At 43.3% G+C, this 23,447-nt stretch overlaps 1 protein-coding gene and 1 pseudogene across 3 annotated transcripts; both read left to right on the forward strand.

Moving 5' to 3' along the window:
• The first annotated feature begins 10,301 nt into the window (after window positions 1-10,301).
• On the forward strand, window positions 10,302-23,338 carry Smim8 (small integral membrane protein 8). Of its 3 annotated transcripts, none has more exons than XM_004667296.2 (4): window positions 10,302-10,481; window positions 16,207-16,360; window positions 20,315-20,507; window positions 23,205-23,338. In XM_004667296.2, the coding sequence occupies exons 2-3, from the start codon at window positions 16,226-16,228 to the stop codon at window positions 20,471-20,473; spliced, it is 294 nt and encodes a 97-aa protein (XP_004667353.1). In that variant the 5' UTR covers window positions 10,302-10,481; window positions 16,207-16,225; the 3' UTR covers window positions 20,474-20,507; window positions 23,205-23,338. The 3 variants fall into 3 exon arrangements, 2 of the variants coding, with proteins under 2 accessions (XP_004667353.1, XP_044994356.1); XR_006634282.1 differs by having other exon boundaries at window positions 20,315-20,533; XM_045138421.1 differs by lacking the exon at window positions 23,205-23,338 and having other exon boundaries at window positions 20,315-20,780.
• Window positions 11,296-12,084, forward strand: LOC101594701 (annotated as a pseudogene).
• Window positions 23,339-23,447: the final 109 nt, after the last annotated feature.

Raw genomic sequence — 23,447 nt, forward strand, 5'->3', positions numbered from 1 at the left:
AGTCTTTAAAGTAAGACTTTTCAAGACTTAATTAGCCACACCTTTTTTTTTGCTCTTAATAAGTATATCCTACTGTATTAGTATTCTAAGAAGCCAGCTAAGAAATGTTGATTTAAAAATGGCATTCATCAGGCTAGAGGAATGGCTTAGCAGTTAAGGCGTTTGCCTGTAAAGCCAAAGGACCCTGGTTCGGTTCCCCAGGACCCACACTAGCCAGATGCACAAGGGGTCTCACGTGTCTGAAGTTAGTTGCAGTGACTGGAGGCCCTGGTGCACCCATTCTCTCTCAGTCTCTCTCTTTCACTGTCAAATAAATAATTATTTTTTAAAAAAAAAGGCTTTCATCAGCCTGCATTAGAGTGAAACTACCTCAAAAAATGGCATTCAAGGGCTGGAGAGATGGCTTAGCAGTTAAGGCACTTGCCTGCAAAGCCTGAGGACCCATGTTTGACTTTCTGGATCTCATGTAAGCCAGATGCACAAAGGTGAGGCAAGGTTCAATTTCAATGGCTGAGGCCCTAGTGTGCCAGTTCTCTCTCTCTAAAATAAAAATGGCATTCAGGTGGTAAATGGTTTACGTATCACTGTATACTCAGTATTTACTGAATATCAACCATGTGCATTTTAATGAGCTGAAAGAACCTGTCCAAAATTATGGTGGAGGGGGCTGGAGAGACTGCTTAGCAGTTGTTTGCCTGGTAAGCCAAAGGATCCAGGTTTAACTCCCCAGGACCCATGTCAGCCAGTTACACATGGTGGTACATGCTTCTGGAGTTTGTTTACAATGGCTGAATGCCCTGGCATGCCATTTCTCTCTCAACATGAATCAAAAAATAAGGTGGAGGGGTGTGGTGGCACACACCTTTAATCCCAGCACTTAGGAGGCAGAAGTAGGAGGATTGACATGAGTGAGGCGCCCTAAGACTACATAGTGAATCCAGGTCAGCCTGAGCTACAGCGAGACCCTACCTCAAAAACAAACTAAAAATAAATGGTGGAAGACTGGAGAGATGGCTTAGTGGTTAAGGCACTTGCCTGCGAAGCCTAAATACCTAGGTTCAATTCTCCAGTACACATGTAAAACTAGATGCACGAGTTGGCACATGAATCTGGAGTTCGTTGGCGGTGGCTGGAGGAGGACCTGGCACACCCATTCTCTCAAATACCTAAAGAAAAGAAAAGAGACTTAAGTACAGTGGGTCCAGTGGAAAGTGATTGAGGAAGACACCAATGTCACCTTGTAGTCTACACATCAAAAATTAACTCATGTATTTTAACAATTTGTTCATTTCTAGCCTATGTGAGAAGGAACCTTTCTGCTTTTCATTTTAACTGTCCATCAGCTTTCCCCTGGAACATACTCGACTGGCTTTTTCCCAGTCCATACCCCCACCAAGTGGCTAGCTTGATCTTTTTTTAAAAGGATATTTAAAAGGGATTAAGACATTGAGAATACCCAACGCTTTAATGCAAGATAAAACTTGGGGTTCTGATTCATGAGCTTGGGGTTGAATTGCACCATCATGCTCTAGAGAAATGATGTGGGCAGGGCAGTGAATATCCAGTAGTATGAAGCACCAGTGACCACCTGTGGTCTGGATAGGAAAACTAGATAAAGATACCTTTAAAAGATGGTTAAAAGGATAAAGTTTAAAGTGATGAGAGGTGTGCCAGGGTCAGGTCAGAATCTTGGAGACCTTTGGCATAGTCAGGAGTTAACATTTGGTTTTAAGCAGAGCAGTGAAATTCTAATGGTTTCACCTTTTCACTAGTGAGGAAGCATCCCAGTAGGGAGTCTTATGAGAGTGAGGGTCTGTCCCAAGTCTTCCAGGACATAGAAAGCACTGAAAGGAGATGCTGCTAAAAGGGGGTTGGCGGTGGTTAGACTTGAGAGATGAGAATATGTAAGATTTGGTCATTATAGCTGATGGAAGTGGAGAGGTAGGAAGTAAAGGCAGAAGGATTTGGTTTGAATAAATCTTGGAAGAGTTGTCATTTGTCTCAGTAGGTAAGACTGGAATAGGAGTTTACAAATGACTGGTTGTCTGTGGGAGGAACATAGGGATTCAGGACTGACTGCTGAGCGACTCCGAAAGCCAAAAGACTCAGTTATACGAGGAAGGTGGAAGTCTTCAAAGGAAGTGTAGGGTCTGTTATGCTTAGCATGTTGAATAGTTTCTGGTTTAGTAGTAGTATGAGCTGCATAATTTTATTAAACATATATATATTTACTTGGGGGAGAGAAATAATGGGTGTGTCAGGGGCTCCAGCCACTGCAAATGAACTCCAGATGTGTGAGCTCTTTTGTGTATCTGGCTAACGTGGGTCCTGGAGAATCGAACCAGGATCCTTTGGCTTTGCAGGCAAACGCCTTAACCGCTAAGCATCCCTCCATTCCCCATTAACCACTTTTAACCAATCCCTAAGGAGAGAGGTTGACATGCCAGGTGACATGTAGAGAAAAAAAAAGATGGCCAAATAGCCCTGAGGAATGCCAATGGTGGATAGAAGAAAGTTCACAACAAAGACGTGGGAAGGAAGGGTCTGGTGAGACCCAGGAAAGACAGTACAATGAGCCTGAGAGAAGCCAAGAGGGCAGTTGGCGGAAGATGTGTGGCTGTGCCAGATGTCCCAGGGAGAGGGGCTAATAAGAACAAACTGTCGGTAGTCACTGTAGAGACACAGTTGAACACTAATGACTTGTCCACTGCTAAAGGGGTGGAGTTTGGAGTATATGGAAGCTGGCCTCCAGAACAAGCGTGCAGTGTTAGCATTAGCATGGTGAAGCAGAAGACCTTTTGTTTTTGTTTGGTTTCAAGTAGGGTTTCGCTCTAGCCCAAGATAACCTGGAATTCACTATGTAGTCTCAGGCTGGCCTCAAAGTCACAGTGATCCTCTTAACCTCTGCCTTCAAGGGCTGGGATTAGAAATGTGCGCTACCATGCCCAGCCATGAGAAGACTCCATTTTGACTTAGTTGTGCTCAGAAATGTTGAGCTCTTTGCTGGAAGAGAAGGAAACAAATTCCCAGTAGCAAGCTTTTTGATAAGTAGGAAATGAAGACTACCATGCTGAGAATTTGAGGTGAAGAATTGTTTCTCACTTGGAAGTGCAGGGGTCTTCATTAGCTGGTATTACGAGGAGTAGTCTTAAGAAGGATGCTCCAGACATGCGTGGTGCAGCTTGAGTCTGACAAGAACAGGAAACAAACACCAAAAACGAACCCAACATGGCTCAGGGATACTCTGCAGAAGAGGGGTCAGAAAGAATGTCAGAGACACATGTTGGGTCATGATATGTGGAGACATCCTACCCATAACTGTGGGCTAACTCCAGAATGCATGACCCATGTACCTCAACAAGGAGGGGCCGAGGGGCGGGGGTAGGTCACGGATGAGCCTAATAAGGGTACCAAACTGACTGCATTCACTGAGTACAAAACTAATTAATTTTTAAAAAAACAGGAAATGAAGCCACCAGGAGGGGAGATCATGTCGGTGTCAAGAGTATAATAGAAATAAGGCCAGACACCAGTGTGAAAGATGGACATTGGTACATAGGATTGATGCCGCTTAGAGCATCTGGAAGCAAGTCTAATGACTTGTCTACTGATAATTCTTTTTGTATTTTATTTATCTGAGAGAGAATGGGCATGCTCGAGACTCCAGCCGCTGCAAAAGAACTTCAAGCAAATGTGTCACCTTGTGCATCTAGCTTACGTGGGTACTGGGGAATCGAACCTGGGTCCTTAGGCTTTGCAGGTAAATGCCTTAACTGCTAAGTCATCTCTCCAGCCCTTCAATTCTTTTTTTAAAAAAGGAACTCAACTCGTAGCTGCGAAGTGGTCTGTGTGGGCAAGCCAAGGCTGTCTCCATGGCATCTGTGGCAGCAGCGCAGGGGAAGAAATGGGACCCGAGAAGCAATATGCAGACGCCGATTGATTCTGACCAGCACTCAGTTACGCCACGTGGACTAGGAAGGCTGTCGCTGCACATAGGACTCAGGATGTTTTTCTCTGCCACTGAAACTACCAAGTTCTTGATTGTCCAGATGCCTCAAGCTTGCTTGGCAGAAGGATGCTTCTTACTGGTTGTACAGTAGACTGACAGTGCTCCCTGCCCTTAGTCCCATGTGGGGTGGGTAAATCGGTTAAGAGGAACTGGTGACAACAGTGGCCCCTATGTGCCAAGTCCTCTATGCAGTGCTGGGATTTTGAGAATGTGGAGTGGGTTTCAAGCTGTTGAGCCAACTGTGCCAGGAAATTATTCATTGGGAAAAAGTGTCTGTGAGGCCCCTTCCCAACGGGAGAACCCCTTTGTCCCAAGCCGAATTCACCCCTTTTCTATGGAGAACACAGCTGTCACAAGATTCATAGGGTTGCCTTATTCTGAGTCGGTCTATTTCCTGCACACTTTTGCTATCTCGCAGTCCAGTTGTCCAACAAGTTGTTCTTGGCAGCCTTGTTAGCTAACCTCAAATGCTGGTAAACTCGTTGCACTGACCAAAATTTCAAAACCATGAATTTTATTTATTTATTTATTACATATAAAAATTAAAGCTGGAGCTGGGCATGGTGGCGCACGTTTTTAATCCCAGCACTTGGGAGGCAGAGGTAGGAGTATCACCATGAGTTCAAGTCTACCCTGAGACTACTTAGTAAATTCCAGGTCAGCCTGAGCTACAGTGAAACCCTACCTCCTGGGGGGAGGGGGGAATTAAAGCTTGGAAAAGGATTTCATCACACGCATGAGGCCCTGGCTTGATCCCCACCAAATGATGTTTACTAAACTTGCAGCCTCACAGAATCTCCTCAGAAATTATCAAATTCCTAATGGCAGGAAGGTGTCTATGCGGGTCAAGCTACAATTCTCACTACCTTTAACCCCATAAGGGTAGAAAAATCTGACTAGAAATTTGTGGCATGGGCAAATTTATTAATAGCAAACGTACAAAGCCATCTTCCTGGCTCCTAGTTCAGACTGTGTTCTATATGGCCCTGCTTGGAGAGAGTAGCCATTTCATAGACGAGTAATACGTTCACAGTGGAAAAGGTTCTGGTGGGGTCCCCTCCCCTTTTTTGGCCACAAGGGTGAGAAGGTGCAGCACAAGTGTGCATGGCTGTGGAGACCAGTCTTTCTTGGTTACTCCCCTCCCTGTTCTTTCAGACGGTTTTACTGACCCCAGAGCTCACTGATTGGGTGAGATGAGCTAGTGAGTGAGGCCCTGTCTGTGCCTTCTCATTGCTGGGGTCACATTGCAACAGGTGTTACATGTGGATGCTGGGGATCCAAACTCGGGTCTTTGTGCGTGCAAGGCAAGCACTTCACACGCGGAGCCATCTCCACAGGCCCCAGTAAGTTTCATAATGAGTACTGGAAACAAGCAGTGCAGTATGCTCACCATGACAAACAGCATACACTGAAATTTAAAGGCTTTGTTTTGTCTATATGTTCCCAGTGAAAAATTAGAAACAACAGATTTTTTTTCCATCAAAATCTTGATCCCACATCAGCTCCTCCTTAGTAAGTAAACCAGGACGGTAAATGTGACTCCTGGTCCTACAGAAGCCAGAGACCAGAACCATGTAGTGTGCTCTCTGGCATGGCGATTGTGATGGTGTGCCTTCCAACACCATGCAGTGCTTATATTTAATCTTTGAACTGTATCCCATCTCTCAAAGCCGATCTCTAGCCCTGGCAATAAAGAGAAAAATCTGAAATTTGACTTAAAACAACAGGTTAGACAGCTCAGTGGGAAAGCACTGCCTGGGGAAAAAATGCTGGAAGCCAGAATTCCTGTGTCCAACCTACGCTTTCTTTTCACTGACCAGCTGCAGTGTCAATAGGCACCTTGTCTCAGAAGTCTTTAGTACCACCTGACCTGGACATACGGCAGTAGCTAAGCACAAGCTAAGCCCAAGACCAAAGCCTGGCTTTAGCTAGAGAGTGAGAAAAATAGCAATATTTAGGGCTGGAGAGATTGGCTTAGCAGTTAAGGTGCTTGTCTGTGAAGCCTAAGGACCCAGGTTCAATTCCCCAGAACCCACATTAAGCCAGTAGTATGAAAATTGTCAAGTGAATTCCAGGTCAGCCTGGGCTACAGTGAAACCCTACCCTGCCCAAAATAGTAACATTTAATAAGCAATCTTGTGCCAGTGTTGTGAGCTCTTTATAATAAATTTACTATTATATTATTTAATGGTGTCAGAAGTTAGCCAGCATCAAAGGTAACTTTATTCATGCAGTACCACCTCATTCAGTACTTCTTTGAGGACGATTTCTGTAGTAGGAGTATAAACATGTTTACACCATATTTCTTCAACAAAGCAAATAGTTTTTAAACTTTATTGACAGTTTTCTTATATGTACATCATATTTTGATCATAGTCCCATTACCTTCTCTTGTCCATCCTTCTTTCTTTTCTTCCTTCCTTCCTTCCTTCCTTCCTCTCTTGAAAGAGGGTAGGAGAAAGACAGAATGGGTGTGTCAGGGCTTCCTGCCACTGCAAACCTACTCCAGATTCATGCACCAGTTTGTCCATCTACCTTTACATGGGAACTAGAGAATTGAACCTGGATAATTAGGTTTTGTAGGCAAGCACCTTTAACAGCTGAGCCATCTCTCCAGCCCTAGTCCTACTTTGATGCTTTAAAAAAATTTTTTTTGCTGCTCTCCAGCATCCATGAGGAAATGTTGATGGGCCTACTTAATAATGTTCAGAAGACAACACGACAGCATTTCAAAGCACTCTTCCCCAACCCACAGCTTTCACAGTCCCTCTACCCCCCTCTGGTTTTTCGAGGTGGGGGTCTCACTGTAGCCCAGGTTGACCTGGAATTCACTAGGTAGTCTCAGGGTGGCCTTGAACTCATGGCAACCCTCCTACCTCTACCTCCTGAGTTCTGGAAGTAAAGGCATGTGCCACCACACCTGGATTCTTTTTAATGTACTTTTGCTTTTTTGTGTATATGGTGGCCATTCTCAGGGATTGAATCCAGGGCCTTATGCTTGCCAGGCAAATGGTGTCCCACTGAGCCACACCTCCAGTATCTTGTTTTTTCCTAATTTAGGATTTCCATTCATACATACTGTATGTAATTTGATCATAATCCCCTCTCATTACCTTCTTTGGTCCACTTCCCTACCCAGTGGAAACCTTTTTGATATTCTATTTTAAAAAATATTTTATTTTTATTTATTTGAGATAGGAGATGGGCATGCCAGGGCCTCCAGCTACTGAAAACAAACTCCAGTTGCACGCACCACCTTGTGCATCTGGCTTACATGGATCCTGGGGAATTAAACCTGGGTCCTTTAGCTTTGCAGACAAATACCTTTACTGCTAAGCCATCTCTCCAGCCCCTGTATCCTGTTTTGATGACTGATCTTCATCATCCATGGCAACATGCAGATGGGCTTAACATTGTGGAAGTCTTGTGGAGGTGGCAAAGCTGACAGCTGTTACAAGGTCATGGATGCAGCAGTCACTTCATGTACAGAAGATAGTGCTGTACAGTCCTCACCACGCTCTGGCTCTTGCAATCTTTTTTTTATTATTTTATTATTTTTTATTTATTTATTTGAGAGTGACAGAGAGAGACAGAGAGATTGAGAACGGGCATGCCAGGGCTTCCAGCCACTGCAAACGAACTCCAGATGCGTGCGCCCCCTTGTGCATCTGGCTAACGTGGGTCCTGGGAAACCGAGCCTCGAACCGGGGTCCTTAGGCTTCACAGGCAAGCACTTAACCGCTAAGCCATCTCTCCAGCCTGCTCTTGCAATCTTTCTGACCCTTCTCCATGATGTTCCCTGATACTTGGAAGGTAAAACAGATGTTTTGAGCTCCTAAATTTGACAAGTGTTGAGTCTCCCTAGCCAACTGTCAAAAAATAACATCTCTGCTCAATAGAGCAGCATTAATATTCTTTCTCCCAGGCTGGAGAGATGGCTTAGTGGTCAAGTCTACCAACGTGAGTTCAATTCTCCAGTACTCACATTAGCCAGATGCACAGAGAGAGGCACATGTGTCTGGAGTTTGTACTGGCTAGAGTCCCTGGTGTGCCCATTCCCTCCCTCCCTCCCTCTCAAAAATGTTTTAGAAGATTTTAAAACAAAAACAGGGATGGAGAGCTGGCTCAGCAGTTAAAGCGCTTGCCTGCAAAGCCTAACAACCCAAATTTGATTCCCCAGTACTCGTGTGAAGCCAGATGCACAGTGGCACATGCGTCTGGAGTTCATCTGCAGTGGCTGGATGCCCTGGGTTGGCCATTCTCTCTGTCTCTCTTCTATATCTCTCTGCTTGCAAATAAATAGGAAAAAATATTCTACCACCATAAAGTTCCTGGACCCTTGGTGGGTATGATAGAAATGTCTCCTTCAGTACAGAGTACTCAACAGTCACTTTTCAGCACCTGGTCAAGTCTCGTGTCTTCCCCAGTAGCCAACCCTATCTGTAAAAAGAAATTTCTTTTACCAAAAGTGAAAGCAGCACTAATTTGTAGGTATAAACAAATGTGTAAAGGGCAATTTGATGGGCCATTTATCCAAAGAACATTACTAGCTTCCTTCCTAGGGCCAATGACCTTCCAAACCATTGGCATTTGACTAGGTTTACAGTAACCAGTTGTGAGTTCCCTCTTAAGGAGGGGTCTCACATCCATTGATTCAAGATGTGGGTGACTTTTGACCCCCAGTAGGCTGCAGGGCACTTTCCAGTACTCTGACAGTTCCCCCACAGGGAAGAGACTTCTAGCTCAGTTCCAGCTTGAGTTCAGTGGGTCCAATGATGGAATGTGCTGCCCTTGGCAATAGTCTTCCCATGTGGTTCTCATGTGCAACCAAGAGCACAGACAAATTCCAATACTGTTTTGAATGCATACCGGCCTCCCTGACCGACTCAGAGGAAAATGAGCGCAGGAAGCTTCCCATCCCTGCTCTGGCCCCATTCTAGCTATGGCCTCTGACTAGACAGTCATAATTTACATGCAGATTTAAAAATTTGAAGCCAGACATGGTGGCGCACGCCTTTAATCGAGGATCGCTGTGAGTTTGAGGCCACCCTGAGACTCCATAGTGAATTCCAGGTCAGCCTGGGCTAGAGTGAGACCCTACCTCGAGACATACTCTCTATTCCCATTTTTCTTCTTGGTGATTAACAACCAGATCTAGAGGCCAGAACCAATGAGGACTTTGGGGTTGAAAGGGTACCCAATATTTTGATCCCAGCCCTTTCAGGACAAAAGGGCTCAAGAGAGGACAGGATACTTCTTTCTCTAGAGGACCCTAAAGCTCTTGGTAAGTTACCTATCTTCTTGCTCAGAGAAGACATGGGGTCCCAAAAAAATGGATTCCAATCAATATCCAGTTTTGTCAGAAAATTGCTTAGGCACACCAGGTGTCAATGAAACTTCAACTGTAAATTTAATGTTTTACTTGAAAAAGCAAGCTTTTAGTCCAAAATCCAAAACAGTTTGTGAAACTGTTCTATAAGCCCATGTTAAAACCTCGCTGCTTGCTATTCTATTGTTTGTTTTGATCTAATTTACACCCCAACAAACTAAAATCTCAACAATTAAAATATCAACAAAGTCTGTATAAAGTACCTCGTCTTTCCATAGCTGTGTATTATTGAATCAGATTTGGGAATAGAGGACTCACAGACTGTTGGGGACCCAAGTTTTATTTAACATCAGCAGAGAATGGTAGCAACTGAAGTGAAAAGGAAAGAGGCCTTGCAACTCTGGGCAGGGGAGGGCCAAGTTTTAAGGGTTTCTAAAAGGGGGAGATAAAAAATGTAAAATTCTACAAAAAAAGTCATAAAGATTTGTCTATAAATGTGAAAGGGGGGGGGAAAGGGTATCCAATTGCGAGGGAGGAGCTCGCATGGGCTGTGGGGCAGTGGTTTCCCTCCTCTCAGCCCTGGTACAACAGGACTTACTTACCATGACAAGAAGAGGGAGGGGAGCAGTAGTCAGTACTCTTGGAATCGCCCCTAAGAGGAGGTAGAAAGGGCCCAGGTTTGCGCCTTCCCTCCCAAGCCAGATGCTTTCCACTTCCATTAAATAAAAACGTACTCATAAATACCTCCATTCATCTATATGAAACTGAGAGGCTGAAAACCAAAGCTCAAAGGCAGAAGAAAGCAAACATGTCCTTTGCAAATCCTCCGCCTTTGGTTCCCAGGTTCCCTGCTCTGTAGCCTCCTGGATGCAGGCGGCGCTGTGGGTCGGCCTGGGCTGCGCGCGGCCCCTCTCTCCCCAGCGACAGCGAGACGGGCTGGAGGACGGTGGCCCGGAGGGGACAGCGCGTCGCCCGGCTCGCTTCCCTCAGCTGCGGCGGCCGCAGTCTGGCTCAGGGTGACTTTGCATCTCGGTGGCCCGCGCTCGCGGTGGCTGGGGAACACGGTCCCTCGCCCTGGGCTGTAAGCTCCAATAGCCGCGCCTCCGAGGGAGCCTGCAGCCTCAGCTTGTCTGCAGTTTACAGGTTTGGTGAACTGAAGCGTTTTGTTTCAAAAGTTGAATTTGGGCTAGAGAGATGGCTTAGTGATTAAGGCACTTTCCTACAAAGCCAAAGGACCTTGGTTCAATTCTCCAGGACCCACGTAAGCCAGATGCACAAGGAGGCGCCTGCATCAGGAGGGTCCTTTGCAGTGGCTGGAGACCCTGACGCACCCACCTTGCCCCCTCTCAGATAAATTAAAATTTTTTTAAAGTTATATTTTCCGGGCGTGGTCCCAGCACTCGGGAGGCAGAGGTAGGAGGATCGCCGTGAGTTCGAGGCCACCCTGAGACTCCGCCTGAGCTAGATTGATACCCTACCTCAAAAAAAAAAAAAAAAAAAAAAAAATCACAGTAACAACACAATCCATGTGTTTGTTTGTTTTGTGTTAACCTTTTAAGTCCAGGACCATGTCCTATGGATGTGGAACCCCATTCTCCTCCTTTGAGGTACAAATGCTCTCGGGAGTTGAGTAAAGGGATACTTCTTTTTCCCATTTTCCCTCCTTTCCCAAGGAGGATGGGAAGAACAAAGTAAAGAACATTTTATTAGGAAGGAATATAGGAAACAATTTAGCTTAGTGTAGATCTTTATTAGACACGTGTGTATGTGTGTGTGTGTGTATACACCAGTTTCTTGATCATGAGTAGATAAGGAACAAGAATTGGGTGATGGAAAAAGGAGGAAGAAATATGAATGCAGGCACCTGGACAGATCACACAGCCAGCAATATGATTACCACATTACTTAGGAGCAATTTGCCAATTTTCCATCATCCCCAATAATGTTTTTATGATCTTCCTTTTAACACAAAAGAGGTTTTAGATTCATTTTAAAATGGTCCACCATGAATGGCAGATCATGGTCAGAAGCAGCTCAGCGAGCTCAAGGCTCTAGAGGCCGTCTACCCTGACTTTTTCGCAGTCATAAAAAACCCACTCAGCTTCACCATGACTGTGACATCTTAGGCTGGAGAAAATGAAACTGTCCAGGCTACCCTCCTCAAGTTCACACCTGGTGAGAAATATCCAGATGAAGCTCCCCTTCATGAAATCCTGTCCCTGGAAAATCTAGATGTCCCAGGCATTTTAAAGTTGTTGGCATTGCAGGCTCAGGAGAATCTTAGCATGGTGATGATCTTCAGTCTAGTGACAGCTGTGCAAGAAAAATTAAATGAAATAGTGGACCAGATAAAAACTAGTAGAAAGGAAGAAAAGAAAAAAACCAAAGAAAAAAAGAAATGATTCCATGGCACTCCTGTTACAATTCAAAATTTCTTAAGTTGGAAGGTCAAATTTTATGCAGAACTCCTGGAAATTAAAAAGAAATGAACAAAAAAGGAACAAGCAAGCAAAAATAAAGTGGGAAACAGCTCTTTGAAACAGATCATAACCTTGACACATCTAACATCCAGTTCTTGGAGGATGCTGAAAACAATGGAGATCAGTGAGTCTTTGTTCAGGAGATGGATGATTTGGAGCTGGAGGATGATGTCAACTATAATCCCGCTGTCCCAGGGAGTGACTCCACAGACTATGTGTGGTCTCCCGAGAGGCTTCACCACCATAACATCTGTGGTAATGCTTGAAGTGTTTTGATTCTTTTCTAAGAAAAAAAAATTTTCAGGAGAATATTCTTCTGGTAATTTTCTTTGTTAAACTTAATAAAATGACCTTAAAGTTCCAAGTTAAAATAAAAATGAGAGCTGGGGAGATGGCTTAGCTATTAAGGTGCTTGCCTGCAAAGCCAAAGGACCCAGTTTTGATTCCCCAGGACCCACGTAATCCAAATACACATACGTCTGGAGTAGCAGCAGCTGGAGGCCCTGGTGCACCCATTCTCTTTATATCTGCCTTTCTCTCTCTCCCAAATAAATAAAAATAGGTTTAAATTTTAAAAAATGAATAGATCTAGGCTAAGTAGATGGCTCAGCAGGTAACAGTGTTTGCTGTGCAAGCATAAAGACCTGGGATTGCCTGAGACCACTTGAGCTAGATTTCTTAGCACCTAGAACTGGGTTGTAGCCATGCATGTCTGTGACCGAAGTCCTGTGGAAAGCAGAGACCAAAGAATTTCCAAGGCTCACTGGTCAGCCAATCTGATTGAAAACAGTACTTCCTGGCTCACTGAGAGATACTCCATCTCAAGGAAACACACGTACAGAGGACACCAGACATTCTCTGGTTTCTGCATACATACATACTTGTATGTACAGTACGCCATACATGAAGAAAAAAAAAAAACTTCAAGCTGAATGTAACAATATAGAGACTGGTAAATGTTATATGTAAATAAGTAAGTGACTTTAGTGTCAGACAGCAATAAAATCAAGAAGTTTAAGACAGGAGAAGACTTAACATGTTCTGATGGATGTATGCTTGATATCAATATTTCAACCTAAAATATTTAGTTTATTTGAGAGCAAGAGGGAGAGGAAATGAATGGGAGCACCAGGGCTTCCTGCCACTAAAACCAACTCCAGACACATGAGCCACTTTGTCCATCTGGCTTTATTATTATTTTTTACATTAAAAATATTTTATTTGGGGCTGGAGAGATGGCTTAGCAGTTAAGGCGTTTGCCTACAAAGCCAAAGGATCATGGTTCAACTCTCCGGGACCCATGTAAGCCAGATGCACAAGAGGGCACATGCATCTGGAGTTCATCTGCAGTGGCTGGAGGCCCTGTTGCACCCATTCTCTCTCTCTCCTCTCTCTCTCTCCCTCTCTCAAGTTAAAAAATACATAATTTATTTGAGAGAGAATGGGCACACCGGGGCCTTCAGCCACTGTAAATGATCTCCAGATGCATGCGGCCACCTTGTACAGCTGGCTTATGTGGGCCCTGAGGAATTGAACCTGGGTCCTTTGACATCACAGGCAAATACCTTAACCATTAAGCCATCTCTCTAGCCCCCACCTGGCTTTATGTGTGTACTAGGGAATAGAACCTGGGCCATCAGGCTTTGCAAGCAATTACCTTTAATTGCTGAGCCATCTCTCCAGCCCTGATGTCAGCATTTCATTTGAAGGCAGTGATGAGAAGACTTGGGATGTTCTAATAGACATATGCTTGATGTCAGCATTTCATTTGAAGGCAGCGATGAGAAGACTTGGGATGTTCTAATAGACATATGCTTGATGTCAGTATTTCATTTGAAGGCAGCAATGAGAAGACTTGGAATGTTCTAATAGACATGCTTGATGTCAGTATTTCATTTGAAGGCAGTGATGAGAAGACTTGGGATGTTCTAATAGACATATGCTTGATGTCAGTATTTCATTGGAAGGCAGTGATGAGAAGACTTGGGATGTTCTAATAGACATGCTTGATGTCAGTATTTCATTTGAAGGCAGCAATGAGAAGACTTGGGATGTTCTAATAGACATGCTTGATGTCAGTATTTCATTTGAAGGCAGCGATGAGAAGACTTGGGATGTTCTAATAGACATATGCTTGATGTCAGTATTTCATTTGAAGGCAGCGATGAGAAGACTTGGGATGTTCTAATAGACATATGCTTGATGTCAGTATTTCATTTGAAGGCAGCGATGAGAAGACTTGGGATGTTCTAATAGACATATGCTTGATGTCAGTATTTCATTTGAAGGCAGCGATGAGAAGACTTGGGATGTTCTAATAGACATATGCTTGATGTCAGTATTTCATTTGAAGGCAGCGATGAGAAGACTTGGGATGTTCTAATAGACATATGCTTGATGTCAGTATTTCATTTGAAGGCAGTGATGAGAAGACTTGGGATGTTCTAATAGACATGCTTGATGTTAGCATTTCATTTGAAGGCAGTGATGAGAAGACTTGAAATGTTATGATGGATGTATGTTTGATGTCAGATTTCATTTGGTAATGTCAGTGGCCCAATGGGATATTTATACATATTCAGCCTTCTGTCACTGCTGTCACAAGTCATCTTGGTTCTGAAGACTTTGTGCTGGTTAACGGAACAATTTATTGCCTGAGTTAGTGAATCCTGAGATCATTATAGGAGTACTTCCTGGTGTTAAAAAATCAGAGACTCATGCTGGTGCTAGTGGACTGACCGTAATACCTGAGACCATTACAGAAGTACTCATTAGTATAAAGATGGAATCAGAGTCATGGTGGTTCTGCTAATCTGACAGTAATAACTCTGAGGCTGTTACAGGAATACTTAGAGGTGTAAAATGGAGTCCGAAATTGATGGTGTTGCTTGTGGGCTGACAATAATAGTTTGAAACCATTACAGGAATGCTCACTGGTGTAGAATGGAATCAGAAAGTCATGATGGTGCTGGTAAGCTGGAAGTAATAACCAGAGACCATTACAGGAGTACTTACTGGTGTAGAATGGAATCAGAGAGTCATGGTGGTGCTGGTGAGCTGGAAGGAATAACCTGAGACCATTGCAGGAGGACTCACTGTGGTAATGGAATCAGAAAGTCATGGTGGTGCCACTGGGATGACAGTAATAATCTGAGACCATTATAGGAATGTTCACTGGTATAGAATGGAATCAGAAAGTCGTGGTGGTGCTGGTGAGCTGGAAGTAACAACCTGAGGCCATTACAGGAGGACTCACTGTGGTAATGGAATCAGAAAGTCGTGGTGGTGCTGGTGAGCTGGAAGTAACAACCTGAGGCCATTACAGGAGGACTCCCTGTGGTAATGGAATCAGAAAGTCATGGTGGTGCTGGTGAGCTGGAAGTAACAACCTGAGGCCATTACAGGAGTAGTCACTGGGTAGAATGGAATCAGAAAGTCATGGTGGTGCTGGTGAGCTGGAAGTAACAACCTGAGGCCATTACAGGAGTACTCCCTGGTGTAGAAAGGAATCAGAGAGTCAGTAGTGCTGGTGGACCGACAGTAATAACCACAACATGTAGGAGAGCTGTCACTGCAGGCAGGAAGACGGGAAAGTGTTTCCTTGTAGCTGAAGTTTGTAAAGTAAAAGACTTAACCAATAAACATGCTGACAGAAAGCACCAATGAAGGTCTAAATAGGAATGTTTAACTCCTCCTAACAATTTATTGTACAGTAGGTTGCTGTATTTTCCCTTAGCCATTGTCATTCACTTCAGTCTTGGAAAATTTCTTTCTCTACCTTCCCACCTCCACACCCCACCCCAGCACTCAAAGGCAGGAAAGATACCTGAAAGAGAAAAGCAGACCCAAATGCTAACATTCCACCTAACAGAACAAGAACAAAAACACTTGTTTCGCAGGCAGTAGAAGGGTCATTAGTGCTTTCCACAGACTGTCATAGAAGGGAGTGAGTTATCCACTGGCCTCCTATCCTTAACACAAGTTAGTGTGACTTAGACCAGCAGACAGTTCTGTAACTTCTCCCCACTTCACTGGCCTGTGAAAGAAGAGAGGGAGAACGAGAACCATTTGTACCCAAGAAGACCTAAAGCACCACTTACTGAGTAAATTGACAGTCATGTGGGTATCTAGAATCCAACAAAAAGAAGTGGTCTTTTTTTTTTTTTTTTTTTTTTTTTTTTTTTGGTTTTTCGAGGTAGGGTCTCTAGCTCAGGCTGACCTGGAATTCACTAGAGTCTCAGTGTGGCCTCGAACTCACAGCGATCCTCCTACTTCTGCCTCCCGAGTGCTGGGATTAAAGGCATGCGCCACCTCGCCCGGCTAAGAAGTGATTTTTAAAAAAGAGATTTATCAGGAAACAATGATAAAGGAAGATACTTTGTTTTTAGGTAATCTTCATTAATCAAGATGTCTTCAGCACCTGAGCCTCCAACGTTTCAAAAGGAACCATCAAAAGAGAGAGACTTTAGAAATCCAGGCCTTAGAGGAGTGCGCACAACAACTTTATTTCGAGCCGTGAATCCAGAGCTGTTCATAAAACCTGTAAGAATTATATCTAGGAATTATATATTAAATTATATATAAGATGTTAATGTTTAGGCAGTCAGAAATAGAACTTATTTTTTATCATGGGCACTTTATAGTGATTTATAAGAACTCTCTAAGCTGAGCATGGTGGCTCATGCATGTAAACCAGGCACTTGGGTGGCTGAAGCAGAATGGCCACTATGAGTTTGAGACCAGTAAGGGGAGACCTTGTCTCAGAAAATAAACCTGTGAGTAACAGCAAGGTAAAGGAAAGTTTTAAATACTATTTCACATATAAAACAAAAATTTTAAGAGCATTCAAGAAATAAGAATGACTCAATTTTAATGGAACAGTGTCTTCCTGTCATGCATGTAAACTAACAAAAGAAAAGCTAGTTTGTTAAGTGTAAACACATACAAAATTGTGTGAGAGGTGGGTGGGGGCGGGGGAGAGTAGCCATCTGGAAACCTTCCTTCCCCCCAATTCAAAGCTATACCACTTTGCATTTTTAGGGCCTTGGATTTTTCAGCAGTATCTCATGGTCATTAAATCAGCATAATATCTGTTTCAATCACTAAATTTTGTTGGTTTTTTGACAACTTGCATACACATATAAAAGTATTTTGATCATGATTCCTTTTACATTCTCTTGTTCCTCCATGCCCATCCCACTGAAATCCCTTGTAATTAGTTCCTCTACTGTGTTTTTTTTTTTTTTTGAGGTAGGGTCTCATTCTAGCCCAGGCTGACCTGGAATTCACTAAGGAGTCTCATGGTGGCCTCGAACTCACAGCAATCTTCCTACCTCTGCCTCCCGAGTGCTGGGATTAAAGGCGTGCGCCACCACGCCCAGCCTCTACTTTATTATTTTTATTTCTGAGAGAGCAAGATAATGGGCATGCCAGGACCTTCAGCCTGCTGTGCATGAACTCCAGGCACTGTGTCTCCTTGTGGCACATGTACATTATGTGCTTGCGTCACTGTGTGTCTGGCTAGGTGGGACCTGGAGATTTGAACATGAGATTTTAGACTTCGCAGGCAAGTGCCTTAACCACTAAGCCATCTCTCCAGCCCTCCTCTACTATTTTGATGACTTCATTTTTGCCTTCTACCATCCATGATAGAATGTTTATGAGCCCAGTATTGTGCAGGACTTGTGAACATAATGATAGTCATCTTGAGGTCATGAATGCAATGGCCATCTTATATCTAAAGACATTGTCCACAGCACTCCTCCCCATCCTCTGACTCTTGCATTCTTTCCACCTTCTCTTTCACAATGTTCTCTAAACCTTGGAGGGGTGGTGTAAATGTCTTATTTAGCACCCATCACTTCATAATGGTCAATCCCTTGTTCTCAGCACTTTGATGAGTTTCGAGTCTCCCAATGGTCACCACTAACTAAAAAGAAGCTTCTCTAAGCAAAGATGAGAGTAGCACTAATCTGTGGGCATAAACATAAATATTTAGAGGACAATTTTATGGGCGCAACATACCCATTTGGCTAAATAACAGAGACTCCCTCTTAGAGCTTATGACCTCCCAAGCCAGAGGCTTTTAACCAGGTTTTCAGTACTAAGCATGAATTTCCTCCTGTGTAGACCTCATATCTAATCAGAGCAGTTGGTTATCCCCATAACAGTCCTTCCACTGTTGCACCTTCCCACTCTATAGCCTAGGCTGCCCTTGAACTCATGGTGATCCTCTTACATCAGCCTCCCAAATACTGAGATGAAAGGCATGCTACCACTGTGCCTAGTTTGCCTTAACTAGTATTAAAGCATGGTTTATTCTTCTCCATGGCCTCATCTATGAGTTTCTCCTCTAAGAGCTTGAAAGAATTCCGTGTTTTCTGTAGAGCTGGCTTAGTGGTTATGAATGACTTCAGCCTGTTTCTATCCTAGAAAGTTCTTTCTCCTTCAACCACAACAGATAGTTTTCCTTGGTATATAATCTGGGTTGGCAGTTGTTGTCTTTAAGAATTTGAATTACATCATTCAAACTCTCCTGGTTTGGGATGGAGAGATGGCTTAGCAGTTGAGGCATTTGTCTGTGAAGCCTAAGGACCCAGGTTCCATTCCCCAGCACCCACATAGAGCCAGATGCAGATGCACATGGTGGTACTTGCGTCTGGGGTTTGTTTGCAGTGGCTGGAGGCCTTGGCATGCCCGTTATCTCTCTCTACCTGCTTCTTTATGTCTCTCTCTCTCAAGTAAATAAGTAAAAACAAAATATTTTTTTAAAAAACTCTGCTGGCTTTTAAAGTTTCTGTTGTTACTTTTTTATGGTTTAGAAAGATTTTTTAGATTATAGATAGAACTTAAAAGTGCTTAAGAGAAGGGAAGTGAAAAGTACAAAGAGTTTCTGCTCATGAGAAGATAGGAGTGGGATAAAACCCAGCTAGAGACCCAGATTGAGGTCTTTTGTAGAGAATTCTGTTGATATTCTGGTGGGTGTGCACATGCATGTGGTCTTTAGGAGCAGGCCTCCGTGGTTCCCAGCAGGCAAGCTGATCCACAGTGATGAGCCCCAGCTCTCGTGCTTCCCTTCAGAGATCTTGCCTAGCTTAATAAGTTCATTTCTCTTATAGAAAAAGGGTGTGTTGTATATTATGTTGACGCCTTTTCTTCCTTGGGTTTCATTCATGAATTTCCTAACCCTCCATTGTACCCAGAAGTTCTCAGATGTCTTGAGTATAGAGAGTAGGTTCTCGGAGTAGAATATGTTCTTTGCCATCATTAGTGCACATAATGTTGGTTATGAAAGACTTTTTTAAAATTTTTTTCGGGCTGGAGAGATGGCTTAGCGGTTAAGCGCTTGCCTGTGAAGCCTAAGGACCCTGGTTCGAGGCTCGGTTCCCCAGGTCCCACGTTAGCCAGATGCACAAGGGGGCGCACGCGTCTGGAGTTCGTTTGCAGAGGCTGGAAGCCCTGGCGCGCCCATTCTCTCTCTCTCTCCCTCTATCTGTCTTTCTCTCTGTGTCTGTCGCTCTCAAACAAATAAATAAATAAATAAAAGTTTAAAAAAAATTTTTTTTGTTCATTTTTATTTATTTATTTGAGAGCAACAGAGAGAAAGAGGCAGAGAGAGAGAGAGAATAGGCATGCCAGGGCCTCCAGCCACTGCAAACGAACTCCAAACGTGTGCACCCCCTTGTGCATCTGGCTAATGTGTGTCCTGGGGAATCGAGTCTTGAACCGGGATCCTTAGGCTTCACATGCAAGCACTTAACCACTAAGCCATCTCTCCAGCCCATAAAAGACTTTTTGATAGTTGTCCATGCCTTAGGCAAGAGAAATACTTATGTATTTTGTTCCCTCACTTTCTAATTTAAATAAGCTAAGTTGAGGCTAGGTGTGGTGGTGCACTCCTTTAATCCCAGTACTTGGGAGACAGAGGTAGGAGAATTGCCATGAGTTTGAGGCCATCCTGAGACTACAGAGTGAATTCCAGGTCAGCCTGGGCTAGAGTGGACCTTACCTCAAAAAATGAAAAGAAAAAAGAAAAACAGGTAAGTTGAGATTGCAACTTGAGAAGCTTTGACCTAGGGAAGAGTCAGAGAAACAGACTAGTATCCATGCCTCACTCCTCTGTCAGCTTTCACTGTTCTAGGCTCAGAGGTCTAAGATGTCTTGGTTGTACAGAGGAGAAAGACTGGAGGGGAGAAGCAGGAGTTCCCTCACTTCTACGTAATCAGAAGTCGAGTCTGTTGAATGAAGTACTAAATAGATGATTGTAATTAAAAGACTTTATCAGAATATTAGGGTGGTAATAAATACGGCATGTCAAGAGGCAAGAGCACAGAGAGGAGATATAGAGTATAACCCAATGGGAATATGACCAATATGTCCATACTGTAAAGCTCATAATAATAAAGAAATGAATTAAGAGTCAAATACAATACTCATTTGAATTTCCTCAAACTATTAATATTAATGAGACCTTATCATTTTTATTTATCTTGACAGAACAAACCTGTGATGGTTTTTGGACTGGTGACCCTTTCACTTTGCGTGGCTTACATTGGTTATCTGCATGCAACACTAGAGAACGGAGAGGGCCTCTGTGAAGCTGTTGACAGTGAGGGACACCGCTACATGAGGAGGAAGACATCCAGATGGGATTGAAGTGTTGGCTTCTGCAGGGGCAGCTTTATGAAAGGTCTGAAATTCCAAATGAAAGACTAAGTACGTAGAATTGCATTTCTTGTTCTAGAGTATGTTAATAAGAGAAAATGCAGCACTTGGAACCAAGCCACTGTAGGAATTTTGTCCCTGAACAAGGATATAGTTTTCATCTCATTCTCTTTCTACAAAAAGCTTCACGCTATCTTTTCTAGTAAATTCTCTTGTTTAAAAAGTGCCTTGAGGATAAGAGTGTTTTGTTACTTATTTAATTCTGCATAATAAAAAGCACTCAGTGCTATTAAACTTGCCTGGAGTTTTCATGTCTTAAGTAAATTGTGCCTTTGCAGCTGTGAGGAGAGTTTAGCTGTGTTTTGCTCTTTGCAAGGAAAGTGTTCATTTTCTACCTAATGTGGAACCTGTGTTTATATAGAAACAGAAGTCATGATTTTAAATCCTGAGTTCAGCCATAAGTTATGAGAAGTGAAAATTGAGTTAGCTCAGCCCAAGTTGTTACAGTCACAAATGTCTCATGTATTTTGATTTTGATTTCAGCTTTTTATTTTAATACACAAGCTATTCCCCTCAGCTGCCAAAATAATGATTGAATAGAAAAATAAAGTTGTGGGAGTGCTCTTTGGAAAAAATATTGTATACTGACTATTCTGTTTTCATTTCGCTACATCTGAATGTTGCTTTGTTCAGTTTTTTGAAACCACAACAATATTATAAACACAATACCAAATGTTCTTAGAGTTACTTAAAAACTAGAATAAAGCCAGGCATGGTGGTGCATGCCTTTAATCCCAGCACTTGGAGGCAGAGGTAGGAGGATCACCATGAGTTCAAGGCCACCCTAAGACTACATGGTTAATTCCAGGTCAGCCTGGACCAGAGTGAGACCCTACCTCAAAAAAAAAAAAAAAAAAAAAAAAAACCTAGAATAAGTAAGAAACAGATTAAGGTCTTACCATACTGAAAATGCATTTATGTGGTACAAAGTGCCTTCTAATTTGAATATATCTTTTACTTTTGCCCTCCTATTTTTTTTTTTTTTTTTTGAGGTAGGGTCTCACTCTTAGCCCAAGCTGACATGGAACTCACTATGTACTCTCAGGGTGGCCTTGAACTCACGGCAATCATCCTACCTCTGCCTCCTGAGTGCTGGAATTAAAAGACATGCGCCACCACAACCAGCTTCCCTATGTATTTTTAAAATATTTTTTAAATTTTTTATTTGAGAGAATAAGGCAGAGAGAGAGAATGGGCATGTTAGGACCTCTAGCCACTGCAAATGAACTCCAGAGGCATGTGCCACCTTGTACATCTGGCATATGTGGGTCCTGGGGAATCAAACCTGGGTCCTTAGGATTCACAGGCAAGTGCCCTAACCGTTAAGCCATCACTTTAGCCCATTGTAAAATGCTTTTGTTATTTAACAAAGTAAGTTGATATTTAGTGTTAAGGGAGAGAGCAGTTGGGTAAAATATGAAGAGATAGGCTGGAGAGATGGCTTAGCAGTTAAGGTGCTTGCCTGTGAAGCCTAAGTACCCATGATTGGCTCTCCAGATCTCAGGGTAAGCCAAATGTACAAAGATGATGCAAGTGCAAGGTCACACATGTCCACTAGGTGGCGCAAGTGTCTGGAGTTCAATTGCAATAGCTGAGGCCCTGGCACACCAAATCTCTCTCTCTCTCTGTCTCACTTTCTCTAAAATAAAAATAAAAATAAAAATAAAAAATAAAAAAAAGAGATGGACAGGCTTATTCCAAAGGGCAGCAGGAATTGGACAGCATGAAGCCTTCAGTCACATGTGTGTTAAGGAACCAAGGCAAAAGAGAGAGAGAGTCAGGCACAGAGCTATGTGAAGCAGCATGAGAGAAGAACCACATGAGTACCTCAAGTAGTCTACACCCTCCTACAGCACGGCCGCAGGCTCCAGTGCAGTTTTTGTACAGGCAGAGTTTCAAAGGCTTCCTGGCTGAATATTGTTTTCATTTATTATCTATTGAATGAGGGCATAACCATCCCAAATAAAATAACCTTTGAAATAGTACTAGGATTTTGAACTTTGAACTTTGCCTACCCCAGTAGTGTCATCGTACAACTAATTCAGTAGCTGAGAATTATTAAAACAATTTACCCAGTCACCGAGATTCCTGGGATAGGAGCCTGGATCTCCTTGCTCCCAAGTTGAGGGATGTTCCATGAAATGTCCATGTGATAGTTAAGCAGCCATACTAGCCCTTAAGTAGAAAATATTCAAGTAAAAAGGAGACCTCTCTGCTCATAACCAGGTGGAAGAGTGATGGAGCAGGACACAAGATATTCCACCCTGGGCACCATAGACCCCTGCCCCCATGTAAGCATATGGGGTGCCACAAGGGCACATATGAGTGCCTACACCACAAACATACAAGCATAAAAACACTAAAAAAATCTTAAAACATGGCCAGTTCCCATGCAAATATGTTCAGATCCTAATCTCTGGCACCCATGAGTATGTGATCAGGCTTTAGGATTTTGAGGTGACAAGATTATCTTGGATTCTATGGATGAGACCGGTACAGTCAGGCGTCCAGAGGAGGAGAAAAGCAAAGGAAGGGATAGTGTCACCTCAGAAGCAGTTTAGGCTGCGAGCTTGAGGAATATGGATGCTTGTTAGAAGCTAGACAAGGAAAGGAAACAGGTTCTTACCAGCAGGAACCAACTCTCCTAACTTCTTAATTTCAGCTGTGAAGTCTTGTTGGACTCTGACCTCCCGAAAGAGGAGGAGAATTCCAGAGAATACACTTTGTGAAGCCACGAAGATTATGTTAATTTGTTACAGCAGCAACACGAAGCTAATAAAGGATCCAAAAGATGTATGATGGCTGATCAGGCTCCTATTTTGTCATTTCAAGGTGCTTTCTCCCTCCCCCCCCCCCCCCCAGGTAGGGTCTTGCTCTAGCCCAGGCTGAGCTGGAATCCAGTATG

This window comes from Jaculus jaculus, chromosome 19, assembly GCF_020740685.1.
Source record: "Jaculus jaculus isolate mJacJac1 chromosome 19, mJacJac1.mat.Y.cur, whole genome shotgun sequence".
Taxonomy (NCBI): Eukaryota; Metazoa; Chordata; class Mammalia; order Rodentia; family Dipodidae; genus Jaculus; species Jaculus jaculus.

What these genes read in the sequence shown, in the direction of transcription:
- Smim8 (XM_004667296.2), top strand. Translation starts at nt 16,226, where the DNA reads ATGTCTTCAGCACCTGAGCCTCCAACGTTTCAAAAGGAACCATCAAAA. An exon ending in CAGAGCTGTTCATAAAACCT is followed by an intron (nt 16,361 to 20,314) that starts GTAAGAATTATA and finishes TTATCTTGACAG; the next exon opens with AACAAACCTGTGATGGTTTT.